At 29.0% G+C, this 24,104-nt stretch overlaps 1 protein-coding gene across 4 annotated transcripts in view; it reads left to right on the top strand.

The window, feature by feature from the left end:
* Window positions 1-948: 948 nt before the first annotated feature.
* The window catches only part of LOC129916464 (uncharacterized protein DDB_G0283357), a 35,106-nt gene continuing 11,950 nt past the window's right edge, over window positions 949-24,104 (top strand). For 2 of the 4 annotated variants that reach the window (XM_055996441.1, XM_055996442.1), the window contains exons 1-2: window positions 949-1,324; window positions 12,111-13,332. In XM_055996441.1, the coding sequence (XP_055852416.1) occupies window positions 12,870-13,332 (463 nt within the window). In that variant the 5' untranslated portion in view covers window positions 949-1,324; window positions 12,111-12,869. The remainder of the gene's footprint in view (window positions 1,325-12,110; window positions 13,333-24,104) is intronic. The other 2 variants (XM_055996443.1, XM_055996440.1) reach the window with 1 other exon arrangement.

Below are 24,104 nucleotides of genomic sequence, written 5' to 3'. Positions count from 1 at the left end.
CAAACCATCTGGATCTATTAAGACCTCAACCATACTAAACCATCAATCAATCTCTCGAGGACCTTATCTAACAAGAGCATCCCTTAAAAATCCCATACACACATGTATATTGAATTCCAAAGCCACTATACCATCCATATCCAATCCATATACTCGTCAATGTCTACATGAAGAGGGTACTTCTGACAAACCAACCCAACAAAAAATAAAGCAAAACAATTTTTTATTAATACTCGCCATATATTCATGAATCACCCTATAATATTGACGATAATATCAAATGTACTTAGTATGTCGGCTAGGCTCAACCAAAAAGACCCTCGGTTAGTGTAATTTTGTCGCGGCCAAACGCACAACTCACAGAGCCGGTACCGTCTATAATACTCCTATAGTGTCTCTGTAAATTCAAAAAATATAATAAAAGAAGACAAAAACTGTATCATACAAAATATTCTCCCTCAAAAACACGCAGACAGTTTTTACTTTAACTTATCTCATCGCGTAGATATTGTACATTTTTTTGTTTTTGCTCTATGCTTCTGTGTATATATGCATTTTTGTATCTTTAAGAAGGAAAAACACCCGCATGGGTTGTTTTTTTTTTTCTGCTTCTAAATCGAATCACACACCAACATAAGCACAAATTGTATATCTCGCTCTTCTCTCCGGCAACAGCTAGTGCGCGTGCTGTATTTGTATTATTTATTAATCGAATCGAATGCGACCAGCTACCAGCATCAGCATCCCGCGGCGTAAGATACAATATACAAAATTGAAATCCAGAGCAGATACAAACAGAGAGTGTTCCCAAGAACACGCAGTTATAGTCTCCTTGAATCGCGTTCTCTGTGTTTATCGAATTCAGAATCTACTACAAAAATTTAGGATGTAGAATTATTATCGCGTTTCGCGAAATATTTATTTATTTATTTTAATTTTTCATTTTTATTTTCAATAAAAAAAAAATATATGAAAATAGATTTTTATTAAACAAAAAAAAGATTGTGTACCTATAATCTTTATGTGTGAAAAATAGAATTATAGATAATAAAGTGACACACAGTGACGTGTTAAGTGAGAGATAAGTCGAATATAAGAAACAAACACAACTCGTTTGTGTATTGAAAAAAAAAGAGTGAATATTACTTTTTGTGTATCGTCTTATCTATTGAAACTTATGGGGCTTTAGCCTTATCAGAAGGTTCTCTTAAGGTCACTTGTTATGAAATTGTACAATTAACTGACCAAATAGTGTGAAAAGTGTGAATAAAAATCAGCTTTAAAAAAGCAATACAAAAAAAGGATAAACATTCAAACAAAATTGGTAAAACCCATAAAAAAATTAACCACCCCTTTATAACATCCCTGGATTTTATGAGTTTTTGAAATATGTCAGAAAAAAACCTTCGTTCGTTGCCATTAAATGACGTTAGTTTCATTTAATTGCGTTATCTCCACTTTAGAAATTCCTCACTCTTAATTGGATGGAATTTGTAATAATTTTTTAAACAAACAGATCTAGCTTCTGATTTTGATGCGTTCCTTTTTTCCCTCAGAGAGAGAGAGAAAAGTTTGGTTCAATGTACCACCAATTGCCCTAGATTGCTAGAGTGGGTGTGGACGTAGTAGATGCATGCTGAGTCGATGTGCATAGTTTACACAGTGCGTTTTTTTTTTTGTATTTTCAATTTTCTGCACAAAGTCCAAATCAAATAAGAATAAATTGGCAGTGCTTGCCCTGCCAATATCTATCTAGCAGGGAAAATTGAATAAATATTTACTTAAAAAATTGAATCCTAAGAAAAAAAAAATTTAAAATGCACAAAATAAACAACATTATCGCGTAGGATGTACAAGATGTACCTATAACTCTACCTAAACTATAAGGTATTGATTCAGGTTTTTGTATTTTTGTATAGAATACTGGTAGTCTTTTATTTTATTTTGCAAATTCTGGTTTTTTTTTGTGATGGAATTGACTATTAATTGGTCATGAAACAAGTTTTATTCCTTTTTCAAGATGAAAGTATATTTTTTTTTATTTTCTGTAGATTATTCCAAAAGTGGTAGGTATAAAGTAGTAGAATAAATCTATATCATCTCCAACCTGCAACAGCTACAGCAGAAGCAAGTATTTTATGCTCGTTACTAGAGCAATTGAGAAGCAATTAGCAAATACCGGATAAATTTTTATAGTCACGCACATTATTTTGAGTGCACAAGCTAGAGAATGATGAAGGATAATTTTCGTCAATTAGCGTAAAGGGTGTTTTTTCTTTGGTGTGACCCAAGTTGAAATTTCATACATTTACAATTGTACATATTTTTAAATATTTTTTGTCTTGTTTCGATTATAGTAAAAGATCTAAATGCTTGATTAAAATAAGCATGCAATTTACTGCAAAATATTACATGTATTTGTCTGATCAAAAAATAAACCTTTTTTAAACTTTTTATTCTATAGCTTACACTTGGTTTGATCTTGTCCTTATAATAAACTCGTAATAAACTTTAAGCAAGGTGTTTCCAAAGATTTATCGAACTATAAACCGAAAACCTTTAAGCATTTCAGCTGTTTGACAACGGATAAAAAGACTTCTTGCGACCTGCTACTATTTCTTTTGAAATTTCGTTTTCGATTGACAAACCTCAGGACAACCTTTTAAAGTTTGTGTTATGAAATTTATTGAAACGTTCTCCTTAAGTGAAGAATAGTTGCCGAAATTCTCATTCCCAGAAAAGGGGCTCGCATTTTAGTTTAGCCACAGCAATACAAATAATAAATATCAGTTTGCAAACTTCAGGAATAAGAGAGGTTTTGTTGTTTTCAGTAACGAAAAGTGACAATTTTTAAGTTTTTACCAATACAATGCTTTATTAAATCAGGACATCTTCAAACAGAATCTTCAAATTAGTCAATTTCTTTTCGATTTAACGTCTTTTAAATTGGAATAGCTTGCTTTTTGTAGCAAATTCGATAAACGTCTTAAGTTTACATTCACCAATAGCTTTCAGTGCCGAGAAGTTATTTACGAAAAACCAGTATTTTCGGAATTTAACCTTGAATAACTTTAGAGCTATTTTCAATCCATTTTTAATAATCACATTTTTTTTGTCCAGGTTTGCACTTCTTCTTTGACTTCTTTGAATGGAATAAAAGTATTCCTAGAAACAGAGAACTTAACTATTATAAAGTATTTCTCTGAATATTCATTATTCTTGTCTTTTGATTTTACGAAATTAGTCTTATTAACTTCTGTGACTATATCCTTAGCTTCTAAAAGACTAATTAATCATTGCAACAATTGCATTGTTTAAATCATTTTCTTCTTTTTTTTTGAATTTAATGAAACAAAAAAGTAAATCGAAAAGACACACTTTCTATCGCTAAACAATAACTTCGTCAGAATGTATATTGAATATGAAATGCAATTAGTTCTATTGGGGAATAATTTCCCATTTAATTGAAATAGATCCTCTTAAATTATAGTGTCGTTATTACAACTTCATAGACTATAATTGTCTTTTAAAGTACTTAAGATAATAACTTTAAGTTTTTATTCCTAAAAGTTTATCTGTCTTACAATTAAATCAAACGAAAGCTAGGGTTGGTGGAATTTACGAAATTTTTATAAGATAGAGACTTTTCTATCTATTTAATTGATTCTAGAAATCCTTAATTTTTTAATTTCTCAGCTTGAAATGGTCAAATTTTTTCTTTGTAGTACCCAAGTGTTATGCAAAATAAGATAAGTATTCCTGTTAAATGTTATCATTCAACAAGCTTGTCTATCACTTTTATCAAGTAGGTGAAAGTGTGGCATACATTACTAAAACTTATCTTCTAACGATAAATACATATAACCAGTAAAATATAAATTGATAAAATAAGAAACTGTTATATTATTTGTATCATTATACATACTTAGTTGGTACAAGTTACTATTAGTTTCAACTATAGATAATACATTTTAATGCAAAAATAATAACAAAAAAGGCATACAAATGCAGTCACGGGTGACCGGGTCAAACGGGCTTGAAATTCGGATTCAGCGGGTCCAATACATATAGAAAGATAGGTCTGGTTCAAAGTACATGCCACTTTTTTTCCGTAATATATCGCTTTTACATTTAACTCGAATTTCTTTCCGCAAAATTTGACTTAATCTTATAGTATTTTCCACCTAGTTGTTAAATTTTGTAGGTTTTTCAAAAATTTCTTGCGCAAGCTTACATTTTATTACAAATTATAACAGTTTAAAAATTTAGATGCCAAATTTTATTTTGAAATAACTTTGTCAAATTAAGAGCATATACCTAAATTAAAAAGCAGCTCTTTTTAACTTTTGTCATCCATTTTTTAAACACATCCCTGCCAATATTTGGGTCCATAAAGTTAAAAACAAAAAAGCTGAATACAGACATTGTAGTTCTGTTTGCTTTGATAATAAAGCACGCCTTTTATTCAGTTAAATGTGTGATTTTTTTGAGGTAATATATCTTTTAATTAAATTAAAATTCCACATATTCTAAAAAGTGCTCATATAAAAATTTGAAAACTTTTTGAAGATTCGACAAAAAAGTTGTCCCATAAATTTGCAATTTATTCTATTTTCGAAAATTTAACAATCTAAATAAATCTTTTCGCCAAGTAGTAAACAATCATAAAAAGCTTAAATCATGACAGACATCTTTCATATTTTCATACACATATATTTAAATTGTATATGCAGAGTTCTTTTTGGCACAAATTCAAATCGCTTACTTGACATTGTGAGTCAAAAAAAGCTAATTTTTGTTATTATTCAATAAGTAAAAATAAACCTTATTGATTTTTAATTAAAATAAATTAGCTAAGGTACACTATACACAAACTTTACCATTCAATTAGAAACTAATTTTTCGAAAAAGGTCATTCATTACTTTAGGTTTTTGTATGTTTGCGTGTGTTTTTTTTTTATTTTGTTATCTTAACTTCCAGACACCATTTAACGTTTGGCAAGAAAAATGTGAAAATAAATACCTGTCATTAAAGAACACACGGGAAATGTTCTTTGCTTACATTTATTTTTCTTCCTTTTGGCTTTTTTTTTTCGAAAAACACAAGAGAAAAAAAAAACATAACAAAAGTTTATTTTTTGTTTCTTTTCCTTAGGTCATTAATTACCAAAGGTGTTATAGGCTCCTCACGTAACAAAAGACCGCAACGGGCGGAAAAAAAGAAAAATAAAACTATAAAATGTACTTGTTTATCCTAAGCACACTCATACTTTTGCAATTCAAAAATAAATTCTGATTTCATGAAATCGAATAATGGCATCCAGCTAACAGGAATAAAATTTATTTTTAATGTAAAAGTGTTTTGTACTTATACTTGTTGTGCTGGTGTTTGTGTAATTTATACACGAATAACTGTATGCATTGCCATTTTGCATTGCATTCACTTGCATTGCACATTGATGATTGAAGCCGAAAAGGCTGACAGACTGACTGACGAAGCTCTTCCCTTCATGCATATAGTAAGTACAGGCAAGGCAGTCGTCATCCTCACTTTGGGTGCTTTTTTTTTGCTGTGTGCGATAGCGATGTGGTGTACTTGAGAGTACGAGTACGTAGAGGATATTTGTTTGGCCCTCAAACTCACTCGAGTCGAGCGAGTTTTGCTTCTTTTCAAAAAAGCATTCAATGCACAGAGAAAGAATAACACCAGTATCTTCTTTATGCACTTTGCAGTGTTGCCAGATTTAATTTTTAATTTTCTATTAAAACTGTTATTCAAGTTCATATGAAAAAGGAAAAAAACAGCTATCAAATTAGTGTTTTGAAGCTCATTTGACAGAAGAAAAAGCTATATCATCTTCGATTAAGTTACGTTTTTCGAAAAAAAAAATAATTCGAAGTTCGAAAATTTCAAGTTTCGAAACTTTTTAAATGTCTAATTAAATTATCTTTGGGTGTTATTAAAAAAGGACAAACTGTCAAATAAATTAACGCAACAAGAACAAAATTTAAAATACCGATCTGGCAATGCTGAACAGACAGTACGTGAGTTGTTATCGTTGAGCATGACATTTAAAAGGGCGCGCGAAAATGTTTATACAAAACGACATCTCCTCTAGGATGATTCTTCTGGTTGGGATGCTTCACCGAGCGCATCCGTCAGGAGAGCAAATTCCTTTCTTCAATATTTGTATACCCGAAAGAAGGACAATGAGCCCTGAAAATGTAGTCGGAATTTTACCTCAAGAATGTTCCTCCTTTTCATCTTTGTTTTTTATTTGCAGTTTTTTTTTAGTCTTGTTTTTTTGTTATAATAGAAATGGCTGATTCAGAATTTTAGAGAGTAGATATCTACTCTTTTTTGAACTCATGACCGATTTTTCCGTTTATACAGAAAGAATCACAAAATGTAAATATTACATTTTTGTGAAGCTTATAAAATTCAAACGAATACAAACAAAAGTTCTCATTTCCAGTGTAGGTAGTCGTAGTTACTCAGCAATGCGATGACGCCATGACATTATACAATATAATAATATTTCCTTTATCTGAATATTTCTAGGGAAATGCAAATTGAGAACAAAATAAATAAGAGTTTGAACCCTTATCTCTCTATTTAAATGCAGAAGTTACCTTGCTTTTGTTTTGTTCTGGCCAAATGTCACTTTTCTAAGTAATTTTAAGAGAAGTGATTTTTTTTTTTAAATCTATAGACGTCAAGACAAAAAAAGGGGGACAATAGAATTGAAACAGAAAATTTCTATTCATGAACTTCTTCCGGTCAAGTATATGAAATTACGTAGAATGTATTCGGTAATCTGCATAAATTTGATTCGTTAAAAACACATCACATGTAGGACATATAACAATAAAACACACAGTTGTTTCAAATGGACGTCAGCAATAAGGCTTTCCATTTGCAGACATAATTCAATTATAAAAGTAAATTCCATTTAAGCAAAAATTAAATTGCCGTAACGTAATTATTACATACTTGAAAGTGTAGGAACATGAGTTTAAATTCTTTTAACAATTTTATTTATTTGTTAACTCTTTCGTGAATTTTTTTTTCTTGCATTCGTAGAAATTTAATACAAACATATTTTCATTTTTCCTGTTAAATGTTTGCGGATTGTTATGGTTTTTTCTTCTTTCAAAGATTTATTATTTCCCTATTTTCCGTTTGTAATTCTTTTTGGAATTAGATATGAACAAGTCTTTGAACTTAAAACAAACAAACCTTGACAGCTGCTGTCATTGCAATGGCCGATTAAGTTTAGTATGCGGATGGGCTTACACATCAAAGTATTTTATTTGATTAAAATAGTTTGAGTATCGATTTCTCTTTACAAATTAAGACCTTAATATTTTTTTACTCATGTAAATTTGGATTATAGGCAAACAGCATATTTTCTGGGTTTGTAGTTAAGTTCAGTTTAGAACAAAGACGTTTCAATTTCTGGCTTTCTTTCATGAGTAAATTAAAACCATAACCTAGTACTACCAAAAAGACATTCCCATCTTTTCGGGCAAAAGAAAATACTTAATCTGCTAATCACCTACACACTAGATGTCTACCACCTCCAAACGAACTCGACAAATAAATATGAACGGCAAATATCTCAACCCTCAATTTATAAAATTACTCGACGACAAAATTTGTCTGAGATGTAATTGAAATGAACTAATTAGTTCTATCTGTTTATTTATTATGAAACTGTCATAATTTGTTTAAATCTACTACAGACTATTCTACAGTGTAAACATGTCCAAATTAAAATGACATAGAATTGCAAAATGAACCCTTTAATTTTGATTATAAAAAAATGTCTTATTGTTTGGAATAGATTGTAAAATTTTATATAATGACATTGCAAATTTATTTGGGAAAGTATTGCATATAAATTATTATTTGTTTTTAATATGTATGTTTTTAAAGTTCTAGTTTGAAGAAATTTAGTACTTTTTTTTAACAGTAAAGAAATAATTAAGAAATGTTCAAAAAAAAGTAAGCGAAGTAAAATAAAGTAAAGTTCTGTTCGTTTACTTTACTAAAAATTCTATCTTGAATAGGTACTTTTCAAAGCAAGTTTTAATTATTCATTATTTATAATTTATTAGTCTAAACACAAAATTCAAAACCCATCTTGATTATTAATTTTAAATTAAGATGCATTTTAAACAAAAACATTGATTCTAGTGAATAGCTTTTAGTTTTTTTTTTTTTTTGGTTTAAAAGAAAATCAAAAGTTGTTTTTTTGATTATGTAAACAAACAAACGTGTGAACTAACAGATTTTGAAGTACTAATTTATTCATTTTATATGGATAGTAGGGTGGGTCAAAAAAATTGAAATTCTTTTTTTTTAATTGGTACTCCGAAAAATCGATTGCTAGACCCCTCTAGAATATACACACCAAATATGAGCTCTTTATATTAATGGGAAGGTCCTCCGCTTTGCAATTTTCCATTTTAACATCAAGCTTCTACTAAAAAAAAATAATTTTTTTATTAATTGACTTTTTAGCAAATTTCTTTTCATATTCTTGTAGGAAATTGAACGCTCTACAAAAAAGGCCTTATATACTTTTTTCGTTTATCTAACCGTTGAATAGATATTTGAGGTCAAAAAATCGAGAAAATCTTTAAAAATTCGTTTTTTGTTCTTAATTTTGTAACAAATTGAAAAATTATAATGATTAAACGCGCAAGACATATTCTTGTTGGAAATTGATTGCTCCACAAAAAAGGTCTTATTAACTTTTTTCATTAATATAACCGTTTAGAAGATATTCGTATCCAAATCGCAATGCATACGGGTCATAAGAAAACTATTGAAATCAGTGAGCATTGGTTTGGATACGAATATCTTCTAAACGGTTAAAGCAATCAATTTCATTCCAAGGAATTTTTTGTAGAACATTTAAGCCCCTACAAGAATATATCTTGTTAATTTGAAAATAATGAAGTTTCAGTGAATTAGAAATTTTTTAAAAATATAAAATGTTTTTATATTTTTTTTTAACTTTGACCTCGAATATCTTTAGAATGGTTAGATTAATGAAAAAAGTTAATAAGACCTTTTTTGTGGAGCAATCAATTTCCAACAAGAATATGTCTTGCGCGTTTAATCATTATAATTTTTCAATTTGTTACAAAATTAAGAACAAAAAACGAATTTTTAAGGATTTTCTCGATTTTTGGACCTCAAATATCTATTCAACGGTTAGATAAACGAAAAAAGTATATAAGGCCATTTTTTTAGAGCGTTCAATTTCCTACAAGAATATGAAAAGAAATTTGCTAAAAAGTCAATTAATAAAAAAATTATTTTTTTTTAGTAGAAGCTTGATGTAAAAATGGAAAATTGCAAAGCGGAGGACCTTCCCATTAATATAAAGAGCTCATATTTGGTGTGTATATTCTAGAGGGGTCTAGCAATCGATTTTTCGGAGTACCAAATCAAAAAAAAATTTTCGATTTTTTTGACCCACCCTAATGGATAGTTTTACAACTTAAGAATTTTAAATGGGTTTATGAATTATTTATGAACACTAATTTAAGAAAACTTAAAATATTATATGGCTTTTGGTTTCAAGTTTAATCTATATAGGATACAAATATGTCATGTTGAGCACTTAAATGTTAAAAAAGAATTTGATACAAAGATAGTTGATTCTTTATATGGGAAAGTATTTTCATTGAAAAGTTGTTTTCTCAAGGCATCTATTTAACATGAACAAATGTGTTAATGGTATATATTTTTAAAATTCTGAAGAAGGTTCATATCATCTTAATATAAGAGGCTTAGAATCAACACTTAAATCAATTTTTTGTCATTCATTCTTATCTTGTAGGTCGAACAAAACATCTGAAAGAAAAAAAATCTTCATATTTCCAAATAATGCGTTTATGTGGAAAATCGATAGTTTTTGTGTTTTTTATGAATCGCAATTATTGTAATTGCACTAATTTGTAATACAAAAATTAAATTCTTACATATAGTTCTCCAAGAATAAAAGCATGAAAATAATTGCTGTCAACTAATTGCAGTCCCTTTTAAATTGTTTCATGTTATGAGGCAGTTGAAAGTCGTACAGCTTCGTTCTTCCATAGATATGTATGTTTTTTTTTTTTATTAATAAGAAAAAAGAAATGCTTTAATAACTACTCTATCAGAGCACATTATCGGTCTTACTTAGATTTTCTTTAGCCTTGAAAAGTGAAAAAAATTATTTATGACAGCCTAAAATGTATTAAAATTTGAGCCTTAAACGGTCTCCGTGAGCTTTAGAGTTAGCTTTTTAATCTTAAATTAAAAAAAAAACTGACTTTAAAACCGTGATGTTTTTCAAAAACTATTTCAAACAAACAAACTGGATTTGCAGAGCTAAGATTTATAATATTTATCTGACCTGTTAAGCTGCCACAGATCAGTACTATCGGATTTGACTTTAAAAGTCCGCATTGACTGTAAAATCACATACAAACTTTAAAACTTCCCATGTTAAATGACGACTTTAAATTTAAAGGAGTGTTAATTGGGCCTAAATGTATAATTATTTTGAAATTGGGTTGATTTTAGATTTGACTACAAAATTCGGTTTATAAATTTTGGAAATTATATTGAAAAAATTTCAAAAACTGTGCAAATAATCTTGAATGAAAACATAAATTAAAAATGTTTCACTATTATCGTATGCTTTCAATGTTCAAATGATTAAGACTTTTCAAGCACAACAAAGTTTTTAAATTTGTTTTTTTTTTTACTATAAGCTTACAAAATACTGTTTAAATATTTAAACATTTTCAAATAGACAACGTTTTGCAAACAAAAAAACATAACCAAAAAGCTTACTGCTCTCTTTTCATTACTCATTATTTTTGTTTTATTCAAAATACAAACAAAACTTTCATAAACAAATATTTATTTTCTTCCAATGACTAAGACATCCGATTCTCAGAGAAATGTCTGCCTTTAGCTATACTATAATATACCTTCTTACCCTAGATTTGCTTTAATAAAATACATAGAAAACTCAATTTTAATTGATTACCCAGAAAAAAAAAAATACAATTCTCAACTCATGACAAGTAAATGCTTTTAATATTTGCAATTATGTGTGTTTGTATTATTTCATCACACAAATGCAAATAAAAACAAAAAATATAAAATTAAATTGGGACAAAAATTTCAATGATCAAAAAAAAAAAAAAAAAATACTACCTACTATGAAAATATCATTTTTTTTCAACCCGTCAAATTATATGAAGAAAAAAAAATTCTATTTTTATTTTGCGTGCACTTTTCAATTACAATTTTTCAACACAAAGAAGATGAATTGGGTCTTTTTCTTTATATTTTTTTTGTATCAAAATTTATGATGTAAAAACTGTCTTCAAAGCGGAATTCATTTTTGTGGGCGTTAATTATATTTATGTGAAAATTATTAGAATGACACTTTTCTCACACTGATGTCAACAACATGAAATTATAATAATTTTATGTGAAATAAATTATCAAGTCTTTTTTCGACTCTAACTTAGCACTGAAAACTTAAAAAAAAATGAAAAACTATTCTAAATCACTTTGCTGACTGCTTTGAAAAATTTCTACACATCACAAAGTCAAACCTATCCAGAGCCTATAAATTAATGATCATTCTTAAGGACATAAATCCCTGCAACAAATTTTATAATGGCACATAAATCCTTCTTCATTTAACAGGCCAGCAAACAACCTGATGGTTTTAATGTGAATTTTTGAAAATGTTCACATTTTAGCCATTTTAGCTTCTTTTCTTTTTTTTTTTTTTCAAAATGCAAAACCAACAAAACCAAAAAGAATATTTATGCTCTCGCGCCATATAGCACTTTGCCGCTAGATGACGCTATGTACCACCATCTTTGATTTATATTTAGCTTAAATTCGAATGCAGGCTACTCTATTCAACGAAACTAAACGAGAACGAAGAATTTTTTTTGTCTTATTTCAAAAACTCATAAACTCTCGATTTCGTTTTTCAAAAACGAATACAAAAAAAAAAAAAAAAAATATATAAAAATAAAAATTTTTCTATAAACTTATGTTTTGTGTGTTCTTCTTCAAGTTGAAAAAAAAGGCCAGTGTATTTCGCCTGAAAGAGGAATATAAGAAAAAAAAAAAAATTAACCTAAAAATAAAATTCATTGCACGTATAATATATTCATGTGCACAGAAACAACCAAAAAACTTGAAGTGAATTAAAAATATACATTCAGTGAGTATATCGAAAGAGTTGCTATAGGAGCATAATACAAACGTACGATTTACGTGGCAACGCATTCGGGTCCAAAAAGCCAACGAACGGATGCCGATATAAATTTCTTCGATCATCATCAGAGAGAGATTTTGCGTCTTCGTTGTTTTGTTGTTTTTGGTGTAACTCGTAACTCATCGTGTTGCACTACTTCAATTGCATGACTATCGAGAATCGATCTTTGATCGGCCTGCTCTCTAAACTTCCTGGATACAAAAATACATCATGAACTAAAAAGAAATTCAATCAGAGAAGAATAAGAAGAATAAAAAAAAACCTTCAATTAAGTTTGAAGGAAAAAAGCGCGCGTCGCATTGCGTTGGTCTTTGCCACTAATACAGTGCAACATTGAGTATTTTAATACTTGAACGTGCATCAATATTATCAACTAAAGTGTGTCCTCATAATCAAGTGTCTATGTATGTTAAATTTGTGTAATAAAACCTCAAAAAAAAAAAAAAAAAAAAACATAAAAAAATCAATCCAATAAAATTTGTGTGTATATTTCTTCAATTCTCCGAGGCAAGATACAACAAAAAAACATAGACTTATGTTTCTATTTATAATCTAATGTTGTTAATATTACTCGTCTTCCTAATGAAATTCGTGGATATTTCGATATTAAATCGGGCCCGTTCAAAGGGCCCGAATGTTGCTGCAACATCTACTAGCAACAACAATAATAGTAACAGTAGCAGTGGCAATAGTAGTGCCAGTAGCAGTAATTCATCATCAAAAGAAAATTTTAGTTTTGAAAATAATACATCGAATCAACATGGCGGTGTGTGTCCAATTACACCGCAACAATTGCAACAACTACGTCATTATCAACAATTGCAACAGCAACAATTGTTGCTATTGCAACGTGAATTGTTGCGTAGACAAAAAACAAGGCAACAACAACATCAGCAACATGGTATTTTAAAATATCAAAATCAATGTAATAACAACAACAATAATGTGCAACAGAATAATGCAACATTGCCACATCAGGTAGAAGCGAGGAGCTATTCAAATGGTGGAACAAGTAAAGGTATTAAATTGTGTTATTTTTTTTTTCTTTTTAATTTTATTCTATTTTTTATTTAAATTTTTTGGTAAGATTTATTTGAACTATATCCTGGCCAATGTCCAAGAGTATAGCTTGCCAAATGGTGTGTGATGTGTGTGAGAAGGAAATTAAAATCCACCGGTGGCAAAAAATTCTTGGAATTGGAATGTTTGCCCTGGTTTTTTTTATAAAGGTGACCGAAAGGCAATATAGTATGTTTGTGTCACTTTTTCACTAAAAAATTTATCGAAATGCAAAAAAAAAAAAATAGAAAATTTAAAATGAATGCAGACAAAAATAAAAAAAAAATTAAATAAATTTCCTACAATGAGTCATTTTAAGGATGTTTGATTGTTTGCTTACTTTTTAATGGAAAAGGAAATAATTAATTTGAATGACATAATATGTATTTGTTGATAAAAATGAAATGGAATTTTTTCCAAATATTGAAAAGCTGAAAAAATTCTTTCAATGTTTTTATTTTCCAAAAATTCAGTTTACAATTCAAACATTTTATTTTTTTAATTTAACTAAAACAATAATAATGATAATTTTAAAAACAACCTTACTTGAAGATAAGCAAAGCTTGAGCTTTCTGTCCAGGTTTAAATCACAAATTTTGTTTATGATTCGATCAAAATTTTAAACAAACCAATTCAACAAGATTGGTCTTTTCAGTTTAAAGAAACTCTCTATTCAATACAGCAGCGGTACCTAGGTATTTAACAAGAAGTGAAAAGAAGGAAAGGTTAGATAGAAAAGCTATAAATCTGTTCTGGTACGGTTATACGGAAAGGGGTCTTTTGATTACTGGGCAATTCCATGGTAACTCACGTTACATTCACAAAAATTTCCAACACAAAAATAACTTTTTTTTTTGTCAATTTTAATGTAAATTGATACGAAATTACTATCCATGAATGGAGCATAACAATTACTTTCATATTTAACTAAAAAAATTGTCTTTATTTTTAGCATTTGCTTGGGAAAAATAAAAGTTTTATGGTAACTCACGTTACAAAAATCGGACACGAATTCTAAGAGTCCGACATTATGAAGTTTTTATGTGAAATTAAGAATCTTAATATGTTTTTATTGAAGATTCCATACCTACACAGAAAATTACAAGCTTTTAATATGAGTGACAAAACCAAACATTTTTTCAATATTTCGAGGACAAATTTTAAAATATTTAGGTAACTCACGTTACATTATTTTGGTAACTCATGTTACCTGTGATTTGTGGTTGCAAATGTAAAGAAAGGATGCATTTTCACTCAAGTTTTTTGAAATGAAAACTTCTTTAGTATCGTAGTGATTTGAAACAAGATGAAACGAAAACGCGACACGACTTCAACTTGTTATAACTTTTTTGTTTTAATAGATAGATAAATGAAATTTGTACTGTAGATAGGTAAATAAATAAACTATAAATGTACAAAATTTCAATTATTTTCATATTCAAAATTCTGAGATAAAAGATGATCTTTTTGTACACACGTTATATCTTTTGATCTAGTACACATACAAACTTGATTTAACTTTAATACGCATGCTGTTAACATAATCTTTTATTTGATATACAACACATAACGGTACGTGCTCTACAAGTTACACAATCTTAAATTGAAAAAATTGAAAAATACCTCAAAACACCTGTGGAGATCTTTTGCCGATGACCAGCCACCATTGTAGGAAGTACCGTAATCTAAGTTTTAAATTTCGACATGGTTGGCTTTAAGAAATTCTTACTTTTTTTGCAGGCATCGCATCGTAGGAATACGATTGAAGCGTCTTATAAAAGGTGAAATAATAAGATTTCAGATTTTTAATTGGTGTCATTTAAAAAAATAGATTTAATGGTGTTAGAAGAGAAAAAAGATTGATTTTTTTGCTTTTTTGATGAAAACAGATTGGGTTCAAAAGTTCTAGCTCCTTTTGTAGATGTTGTATGATGTTGTATAGACAAGCCATATAAATATTTTGAACTGAAACATAAGCTTTCAGATGATTTAAAATTCATTATAAGTTGTCATAACAAAAATGGATTTAAAGGTGATAAAAGACAAAAAAGTTATGATTTTTTAAGGTTTCACTTCTACCACGTGTGAATTGCACACATGACTTTTTTTTTTTAAATCGAATATTGTATAACGAAGTTTGCTTAATTGTTAATTTATTTTTCCAATCACGAGGGTATGTTGTCATCGTCACTATTAGACTCATCATGTTTTCAGTTTGCTTGTTTTCCGTCATTTTCATGTGAAATCATTCTGTTGTTGGCAAGCTTATGCTATAAAAATGCTTTAAGATTATTAAACTCCCTGAATAAGGGAATACAACAAAGAATCTTTTCTTGCAACTTGCATAAAGAGTTGCCGTTTGTAAATAGTAATTTGCTACAAAAAACAGTAAAAAAGATTGCATAATTTGTTCAAAATTCGTGTCCACTTTTTCATGGAATTACCCTACTGTTTTTTCGACAATCTATCAATTTAAAAATTTGATGTTTTTAAAAGCTTGCTTTGTAGGATTAATCCGTTATATAATCATCTAAATGAGTCCTGTAACAGTAAGCATAACAAATTTATTCAATTTTGTACCAGTTTTGTACACATGTCCAAAAGCGTTATATTAACTTCTCTCACATTTTTTTTTTAAGGCTAAATCTATTTTCAATCTTCCACTCAAGGCACCTGGTAAATTATGAATTCTATTTTTAAATGAAAATTAAAAAAAGAAAGGAATTTACCAAAATTTCTCCTTTTTCTTCTAAAATTAATTCTCTCGAAACAAAAAAAAGCTTTTTTTGATAAAAGAAAACACTAGGTAATAAAACAAAATTCTTAGACAAAATAAACATTCAGAAAACAACTCCACCATATCCATATGTTATGAATCATTGAATACATTACAATTTGAAAACAACAACAAAAAAAATTGGAAAAATATCTTCGAAAGAACATAAATAAAAGCTCAATAAAATGCAGATAATTATAAAAATTTGAAATTCCAACAAAAAATGGAATTTCATATGATTGCCATGCCACCCTACTTGAGAACATACATAAAACTTTATTTCAATCCCCCCCCTCACTGGAATGCAGCACATCAGACGCATTCACTCAAGTGCATCATCTACAGACAGAGCAACCGATTTGGCTTTTGATTAAGTGCGCATAACATGGCATTGGTCATGCAATTTAGTTCAAGAAAAAAGAAAAGACGAAATCATTCCCAGACTTTGAACAACATCTACCCACACCCTCTGTTAGTTTCGAAAATAAGAAAAAAAAAATCAACGGACAAGAAAAATCGATGGATGTAATCTCCCACACACCGACTTTATAGCTTAATTCCCCACGAGAAAAAAAAAGGGAACCGCAGGGTGATGTTATGGGAACTCGACTCTTTAACTCAAAATTGAGTTATTAAGAATTTTTGAAATATCTCCAGAAAAAAATAATATTTTGATTAGCCAGGAGGAAAGTTACTTTTTCCCCCGAAACACATCCACCATCAGCTATTACTTAAGTAAGGCATATTTCTTGGAGGAGTCTGTTGATCTTCTGTGTGATCTTTTCTATTCCTTTTTGTATATGAACAAGTGCAACCCTCGAAATGGAGATAAATAATCTCCCATTCAAGTGATGTTATTACCAAGCGTTTAGAAAATGATCTCCGCCTTCGGGGGAGCCGCAATCACTCAGGAACTATTTTGTATCTTTCTAAATAAGAGGGGGAGAACCCTCTAACTAAAACTTCAAAAAACCATCTGAAGACTCCTCTACTTGTCACCAAATAAAAATCATTTGTTTAAACAGCGCCATCTGAGGCTCCATTAAATATTTGTTGTTTTCTTCTTAATTATTGTTATTGTCAGAGAAGCGATTATTTTATGGTGTTTGTCTGTCACTATTGTTGAAAATGGGTATAGCACTTGAGATAGAGGTGCGTAAAAAAGTACTTGACAAATCAAGTCAAAAGCCTTTAGAGTGGAATTCTTCTTCTTTCTTTAAAAGCAGAAAAAAAATAAAAATAAACAGATGGATAAATGTATCTTTTTTATCTTCTTTGAGTGAAACCTTTTGCACAAATAAATTCAAAGGCCAACTTAAGTCTCAATTGCGACACAGCCAACGACTTTTATTTAACCACAACCATAATGAATTTTGCACTTGAATAAGAAGTCAATTGTATTTTTAGATGACTTTTTAAACAAACTAAAGAGAGATTTACGCACTTTTATTGTGTACACAATAAAAATTCAGTGTCTCTAAACACCCATAAAGTGATTGTAAACAAAAATACTTTTATGAATTTAGTGAGCTATTGACCTGCAATTCAATTGCACAGATGTTTTGTTGTTTTTTTTTTTTTTTAATTTTATGCAGCAATAAAAAAAAAAAAAACAATTTTACTTCTTGTGAAAAATAACATGTTTATACTATTAAAAAAATAGCCTTTAAATAAATACAAGCAAAAGAAAGTCGAAACAAAAAATAAATATGAAAGAGACTCTTTCAGACTGCCAACTTGTAGTGTATATAATTCTAGTTTTGCATTTTTAACGCTTAGATAACAGTTGCAGCGACTGCAAAAATAATGACCTTTTTCCATGCGTCTCTATGAATTTTAGTAACTAAAAAAGCTACAACAATAATTTGATTGAAGAATTCAAACTGATTAAAAATATTAGCCAGCTTGGTTCCCACCAAACAATTCGCATGATATAGAATTGATAAAAAATAGTCCAAATTTTATTAAAAAAATTTTTTATTTTGATTTCTATTTGCAAGCCTTTTTTGGATTCTCAGCACTGTTACTTTTAACAAGTTTTTACAAATAAAATACTTGTAATACTGTGGGCGGGATGCTGGTTAAAGGCCCAGGTAATATGTCAAAAAAGTCAAACTGCATACAAAAAAAGCAGATTGACGAAAATATAAGCTTTGTTTGCGTACAGCATCAAAATCATGGAGTTTGGAAATTTCAATTTTAGAATTTTATTTATATAAAAACTCAACTTTATTTATAATAAGAAATAATGCTCAAATGTTCGGTATAACTATCATTTGAAAAGAATTTCAGTTTTTAGGACTTTTATAGTGAAAGTTGCCGCAATTTGCCAAAACATTTTAGGAGAGTTATTTTCCGGAAACAATTCATAAATTAGACGTGGTATTTTGCAAATGAATTAGTATTTTGTCGGCCTCATAACTTCACCTTGTAATTGCACGCTAGAAAATTCTAATCAAACCAAAAAAAAAAAAATGAAAATCCAGTTCCCATGTTGTGTAACTTTTATCACTGGCGATAAAATATTTGAATGACTTCAAAATCCAACTCATTTCAATTTATCAAATTTAAAAAATTTCGTTCAAAATCATAATTTTTTTAATTCATAAATACCTACTGAATTTAAAAGAAATTTTGCTTTATTTATGGAAGAAAATGGATTTTTTGAGACGTTGAAAAACGTTTATCGCCAATGATAAAGTCACAGAACAGGGCCCAGGTTATGATTCGGAAAAATATTAAACAGCATGTCTCATGTAGGAGTCTCATTTGGCGTTTCCAACCTATATAATTATTCGATATCGTCGGTCTCATAAGAAAACCTCGTTACTCCCAAAATCAAAATTTTACAGGAGAGACGAAAGAGTAAACAAACAACAGAGTAGTTGGTAAGTAACGCGCTGTGCAAAATTTGAATTTAAGTCTATTTAGAGTTTTCGGAATGACCCTGATATATATATATTTTCTAAAGAATGGCATTCAAAAGTCATTTAAAAAAAAAGTGGGTTTACGAGGTTTTCTTATGAGACCGACGATATTTTGTATTGAAAAATTGAAAATAAAGTCAAGGACACTTGAATATTTGTGAGTTTATTTTTATTTTTGAGACACTCTTATAAAAAATATAGTAGAGTACGCCTTATTGATTTCCATAAGTTTGAACAATTTTTTCCGAAATAGTTGTTTTCAATATTTCCACATGTATACCTACATCATCCTAATGAGAACAAAATTTTAAGTTAAAAACAGACCGAAAGGTCAACATGTCACCTTTTGTTTTAAAGTCCTCGTTAAAGAAAAATTTATGGTAGAATTAAGTACCTACAGTGGGTTGCCAAATTAATAGGGACAAGCGAAATTTTTTTTTTTTTGGTTTACTTTGCTCAATTTTTTTCGGTTTTTTCGAAGTACCTGAAATTTTTTTTGTCTCATTTAGTTATACTTATTAAGTAGATATAAAACGACTTAAAAAAAGTAAAAAAAAATCATAATGTTGGTTAAAATATAGGGGAAATAGGGCAGAAGCACAAAAAGGCGTTTCCTATGGAATTTATGCCCGGAAAATTGCCAGACCAGTCCAATACTTAATTTTTTTTTTTGCAAGATGGGGTAATTGCCATAAAGTACAAAATATCATATTATTCCTCGCTAAGAAAAAATAAGTATTAAACCGGTCTGGCAATTTTCCGGGCATAAATTCCACAGGAAACGCCTTTTTGTGCTTCTGCCCTATTTCCCCTATCTTTTTTACCAAAATTATGATTTATTTACTTTTTTACTTGATTAGTATAACTAAATAAGACAAAAAAAATGTCAGGTACTTTGGCAAAAACGAAAAAAATTGAGCAAAGTAAACCAAAAAAAAAATTCGTTTGTCCCTATTAATTTTTCAACCCACTGTATATAAAGTGAGATACATTTGCAAGATATAACTAATGGAAATTACCATTTGTGTATTTACATACAGGGTGTCCCAAAAGTTAACGTCGACGTCACAAAATCTAAGAATGTTTCGTAAACCAATATCCCCTGATGTATACCTAGTGTAATCTTTTCCTTGCCTAAGTGTACATAATTTATTTAATGTTTCCCATTACTTTATTGATAAAAGCAATTTCCTTTGTTTTCTCAATCATTTAAACAGATGTTTATACATTTGAATTAAGTATTCACAAAATTGCCTTCTGTCTGAGAGCTAAGATTTCATGATTGAATGTCTATTGATTTGACATTCAACAAAATTGTTGTTAAAAAAGTAAGAAGATTACACTAATATAGAATAAGATTCACGAATAATGTTCCTTAAGTCAATATTTATTATAGAAATAGTAAAAATATAATCCCCCAAAATTACTTATTCAATGATTCTTATTATCTCCACCCAAAAAAAAAAAAAAATAACTAAAATATATTTTGTATTGTATTTTTTTTATATTCAGTCCATGGTCGCTCAAACGAATAATCGTCATTACCGCATTATATTATTTATCCACTTCGTGTCTGTTCTTCTTTCGAACTTTGAAAATGAAAAAAAAAAAAAAAAAAATAAATAAAACCAACATTTATACAAAACGCATTAAATAATTCTTTTCACTTCACACGCTAGATCAAAATTAATTGCTTCCCATTGCGCGCCGGCCGTTTTATATTTTTAATGTTCATCAATTTTATGCTCTCTTCACTTATGTATGTACTTTGTATATCTTTGGCAGCTAAAAAGTCATATTATTAAACTTTTAACACATTATACACACTATTCAACCCATTCGAGCGTAGTTTTCTATACACAAAAATGTAGTATGAAAGGCACATGGTTTTTGTGAATTGAATATACAAAATTATTAAAATTTTCTATGTCTTCAATTTTCATACATACTCAATGCTCAATGAAGCATAAATTAGAAGTCGGGAAAAAATTCCCTCAAAGCGTTCGACCAATTTTTGTACTACATAGTACAACCCACAAAAAATGTAATAAAAATACACAAAAAAGTATTCAAACTATGTGCGCTTTGATATAATAATTGTGTTGATCCTGATGAAAAGAGGTAATAAAAATACATTCTTTGCCTGGGGTAATAACAAAATATTCTTTTTGAGGCAAAAACTAGTTAATGTGATTTTCATTTTTTTGTTCGTCTTTGATGGTTGGTCATGCATGATTGCATGCAAACAGACCATTAAACATTAAAGTCAAAAGTCATAAAACATCAACACAGGGTGTCGTACCCTCCTGTCAATTTTTTTTTTTGTTGAAAAGATGTTTTCAATTATATAAATTAGTGACTATGAAAATTCCTGGAAACATAAAGCGACATCATACAAAATATGACAAATAATGTGCAGCAATTAAAAAAATGTACAAAGTTTTAATACTCTTTTTATTGGCAAGTTGAGGCAATGACATTTTGATACAGGGTGTTTTTTTGTATAATGTTTTTGATTTGCCCAAAGTCTTGGGTTTATAAAATGAAAAATATCGATTCTTCATTTGGGGATAAGATTGTTTCAATAAAGATTATTAGTAGTTAAACATCATTATCTCATAAAAAAAACACCCTGTTAATATGCGGCAAAATTTCCTTCCGTTTAATAAGTTTTCCAAAGCCAACTAAAAATACTTCAACACATAATCCAACTCTTTTACTCCATCAAAATAAAAGTCTTCCAAATTACCTTCTATACGTACCTATATACCTACTTGCCATCAAACATCGTTAATCTACTTTGTAACAAGCAAGCACGTTGTAGTCGACGAAGTCTTGTAGCAACTAATTACCTTTATAATTACACAGGGATTCGGTAGTTTTATTTTTTTTTTTTGCACGTTAATTGCACATACGGTATAAGTTTGACAGTTTACTTGCGCTTTTGCTCGTTCTTTTTCGATTGACATTTACTAATGGATTGCATAAGTGGCACTTTGCGCAGTGAGACCTTTCCAAGGTCAAAAATGAGCAAACAAAAAAGAGGCAAGCACACTTCTGGACTGAAATTTTGTAATAATCCGCATAGTAGCGCATATAGTATACCTTAATAGGTAATCCATTGTTATACGGTTAATTAAGTTTATATAAAAGTTCTTTTGTTTGACAGTTTTTGCAGTCTATAGATACTCTTACTTAATCTATACACATTCTTTTGTTTTGTGTATCGATTTATTTGTTATTTTTGTGACAAGAAAGAGACATCATGTAATTGAAGTTTTTTCATTATGCTACGACTGCACTATAGTTTCAGGCGAATAAATTTTCTTTTTTTTTTTTTTTGTCTTTTCTTCTGGATGGCTGGGTGTTATTGATTTTTTCTGTTCTTTTGTTCATTTCGGTGAACAAAAGAGATTATTCTTTTTTTTTTCTTTTTTTTTTCTATCGGAGAAAAGCTTAGGTTTTAGGAGAAAATTTCAATAAAAAAAAATTCTTAAGTAACATTGACAGTTCAAAGAATTTGGCTCTTAAGTGGTAACCACAATAGAGAATGTCACTAATGAAGTTATGGGAATGGAATTCATTCGGAAGCGTAAGGTAAGTTTATTCGAGTTTTATTGAATTAGGGTTTAAAACTGAAAATTATACAATGGAACCATCAAGCTTTTCTCTGTTGTCCACAATCATTAGGTTCTTGATGACAAAATCGAAAATCGCTTGAGGTTTTTTTTCCGTATTTTTTTTTTTTTGAAGTTCGTATTTATTAAGAATAAAAATGATTGTAAATGTACAAAAAATGAGTTAGTGTTAACATGTACTCCCCATTGACTCACAAAATTTACTCTTATCAAAACCTTTTTCGTACTCGTTTCATTTTATAGAAACCATTTTTTTTGCCCAAGGAAATTTTAGTAGATTGGGGTCAAAATTCTACTTTCAAAATTCTGGTTTTCAAAATTCTTTTTTTTTTTTTTTAATTCTCGTTTAAAAAATTCTGCCCTTCATAATTCTGTTTTTACAAAATTTTGCAAAAATTTTCCAAACCCTTTTTTGCAGAATTCTGTAAAATAATCAATTTGAAAATATACTGCTTTTACCTACTTTCGCAAATTTTTTATGCATATTAACTTTTTGTTTGACAGATCAATAAATTTGAAAATATTGAGAAAAGGTTCTTAGTATTAAATAATTTCGAAAAATAATTAAAAATATATTGATTTATCAAATAAAGATGAATATTCAAAAAACTTGATAAAAAAAGGAATATTTTGTATCATACAACATCGATTCTAATTAGTATGTAATATGTATGTATGTAGATGTAAAATGATAAAAATATTTGCGACAGTTAAACAAAAAAACTTTAGGAGAGTACATAAGTTAAATTACATTAATGAGGTGCATTTGGTAGAATTTTTTTTGTTAAAATAGATGCTGGCAGAATTTTGAAAAGCAGAATTTTGAAAGCCAAAATAGAAAAAAAGCAGAATTTTACAAAACATGATTTTTGTTAAAAAAGCAGAATTTTGAAAATCTGAATTTTAAAGTCAGAATTTTGACCCGCTTCCAATTTTAGGACTATACATGTTTGTCAGGGTGGACGAATTTTATACTCTTTTGTGAGCTATTTGAAGCATCTGTGCATTGTTACCATTTTTTTTTTGAAAATTAATACAATTGATTTAACCTTTGAATGACAATTGTGTGGAAACAATGTCACTACCGTGGCAATAATGTTCCGATCTGAAACAGTTCAGATCTTATCATATGATATCTTTGCAACTCCAATCCTCTCTTATGAGCAGATTTTTTGGAAACAACTGAGTGTGAATTATAATTTACAAAAAAAAATCATGAAAATTAATGTATTCCTGGGCCAGTGATGGCTTCTGGAAGTAGTATTTATTTAACGAGCCAAGAAAAATGAAAATGTGTTTATGTGAATTTCTATATGTAAAAAAGTATATGTATGACTACCTACTGATCCCCAAATATTCCTTTTCTTTAATCATTTTCTCTCCTTTAAGC

The sequence above is a fragment of the Episyrphus balteatus genome, chromosome 3, assembly GCF_945859705.1.
Source record: "Episyrphus balteatus chromosome 3, idEpiBalt1.1, whole genome shotgun sequence".
Lineage (NCBI taxonomy): Eukaryota > Metazoa > Arthropoda > Insecta > Diptera > Syrphidae > Episyrphus > Episyrphus balteatus.
This window is presented reverse-complemented; position numbering and strand designations above follow the sequence as displayed.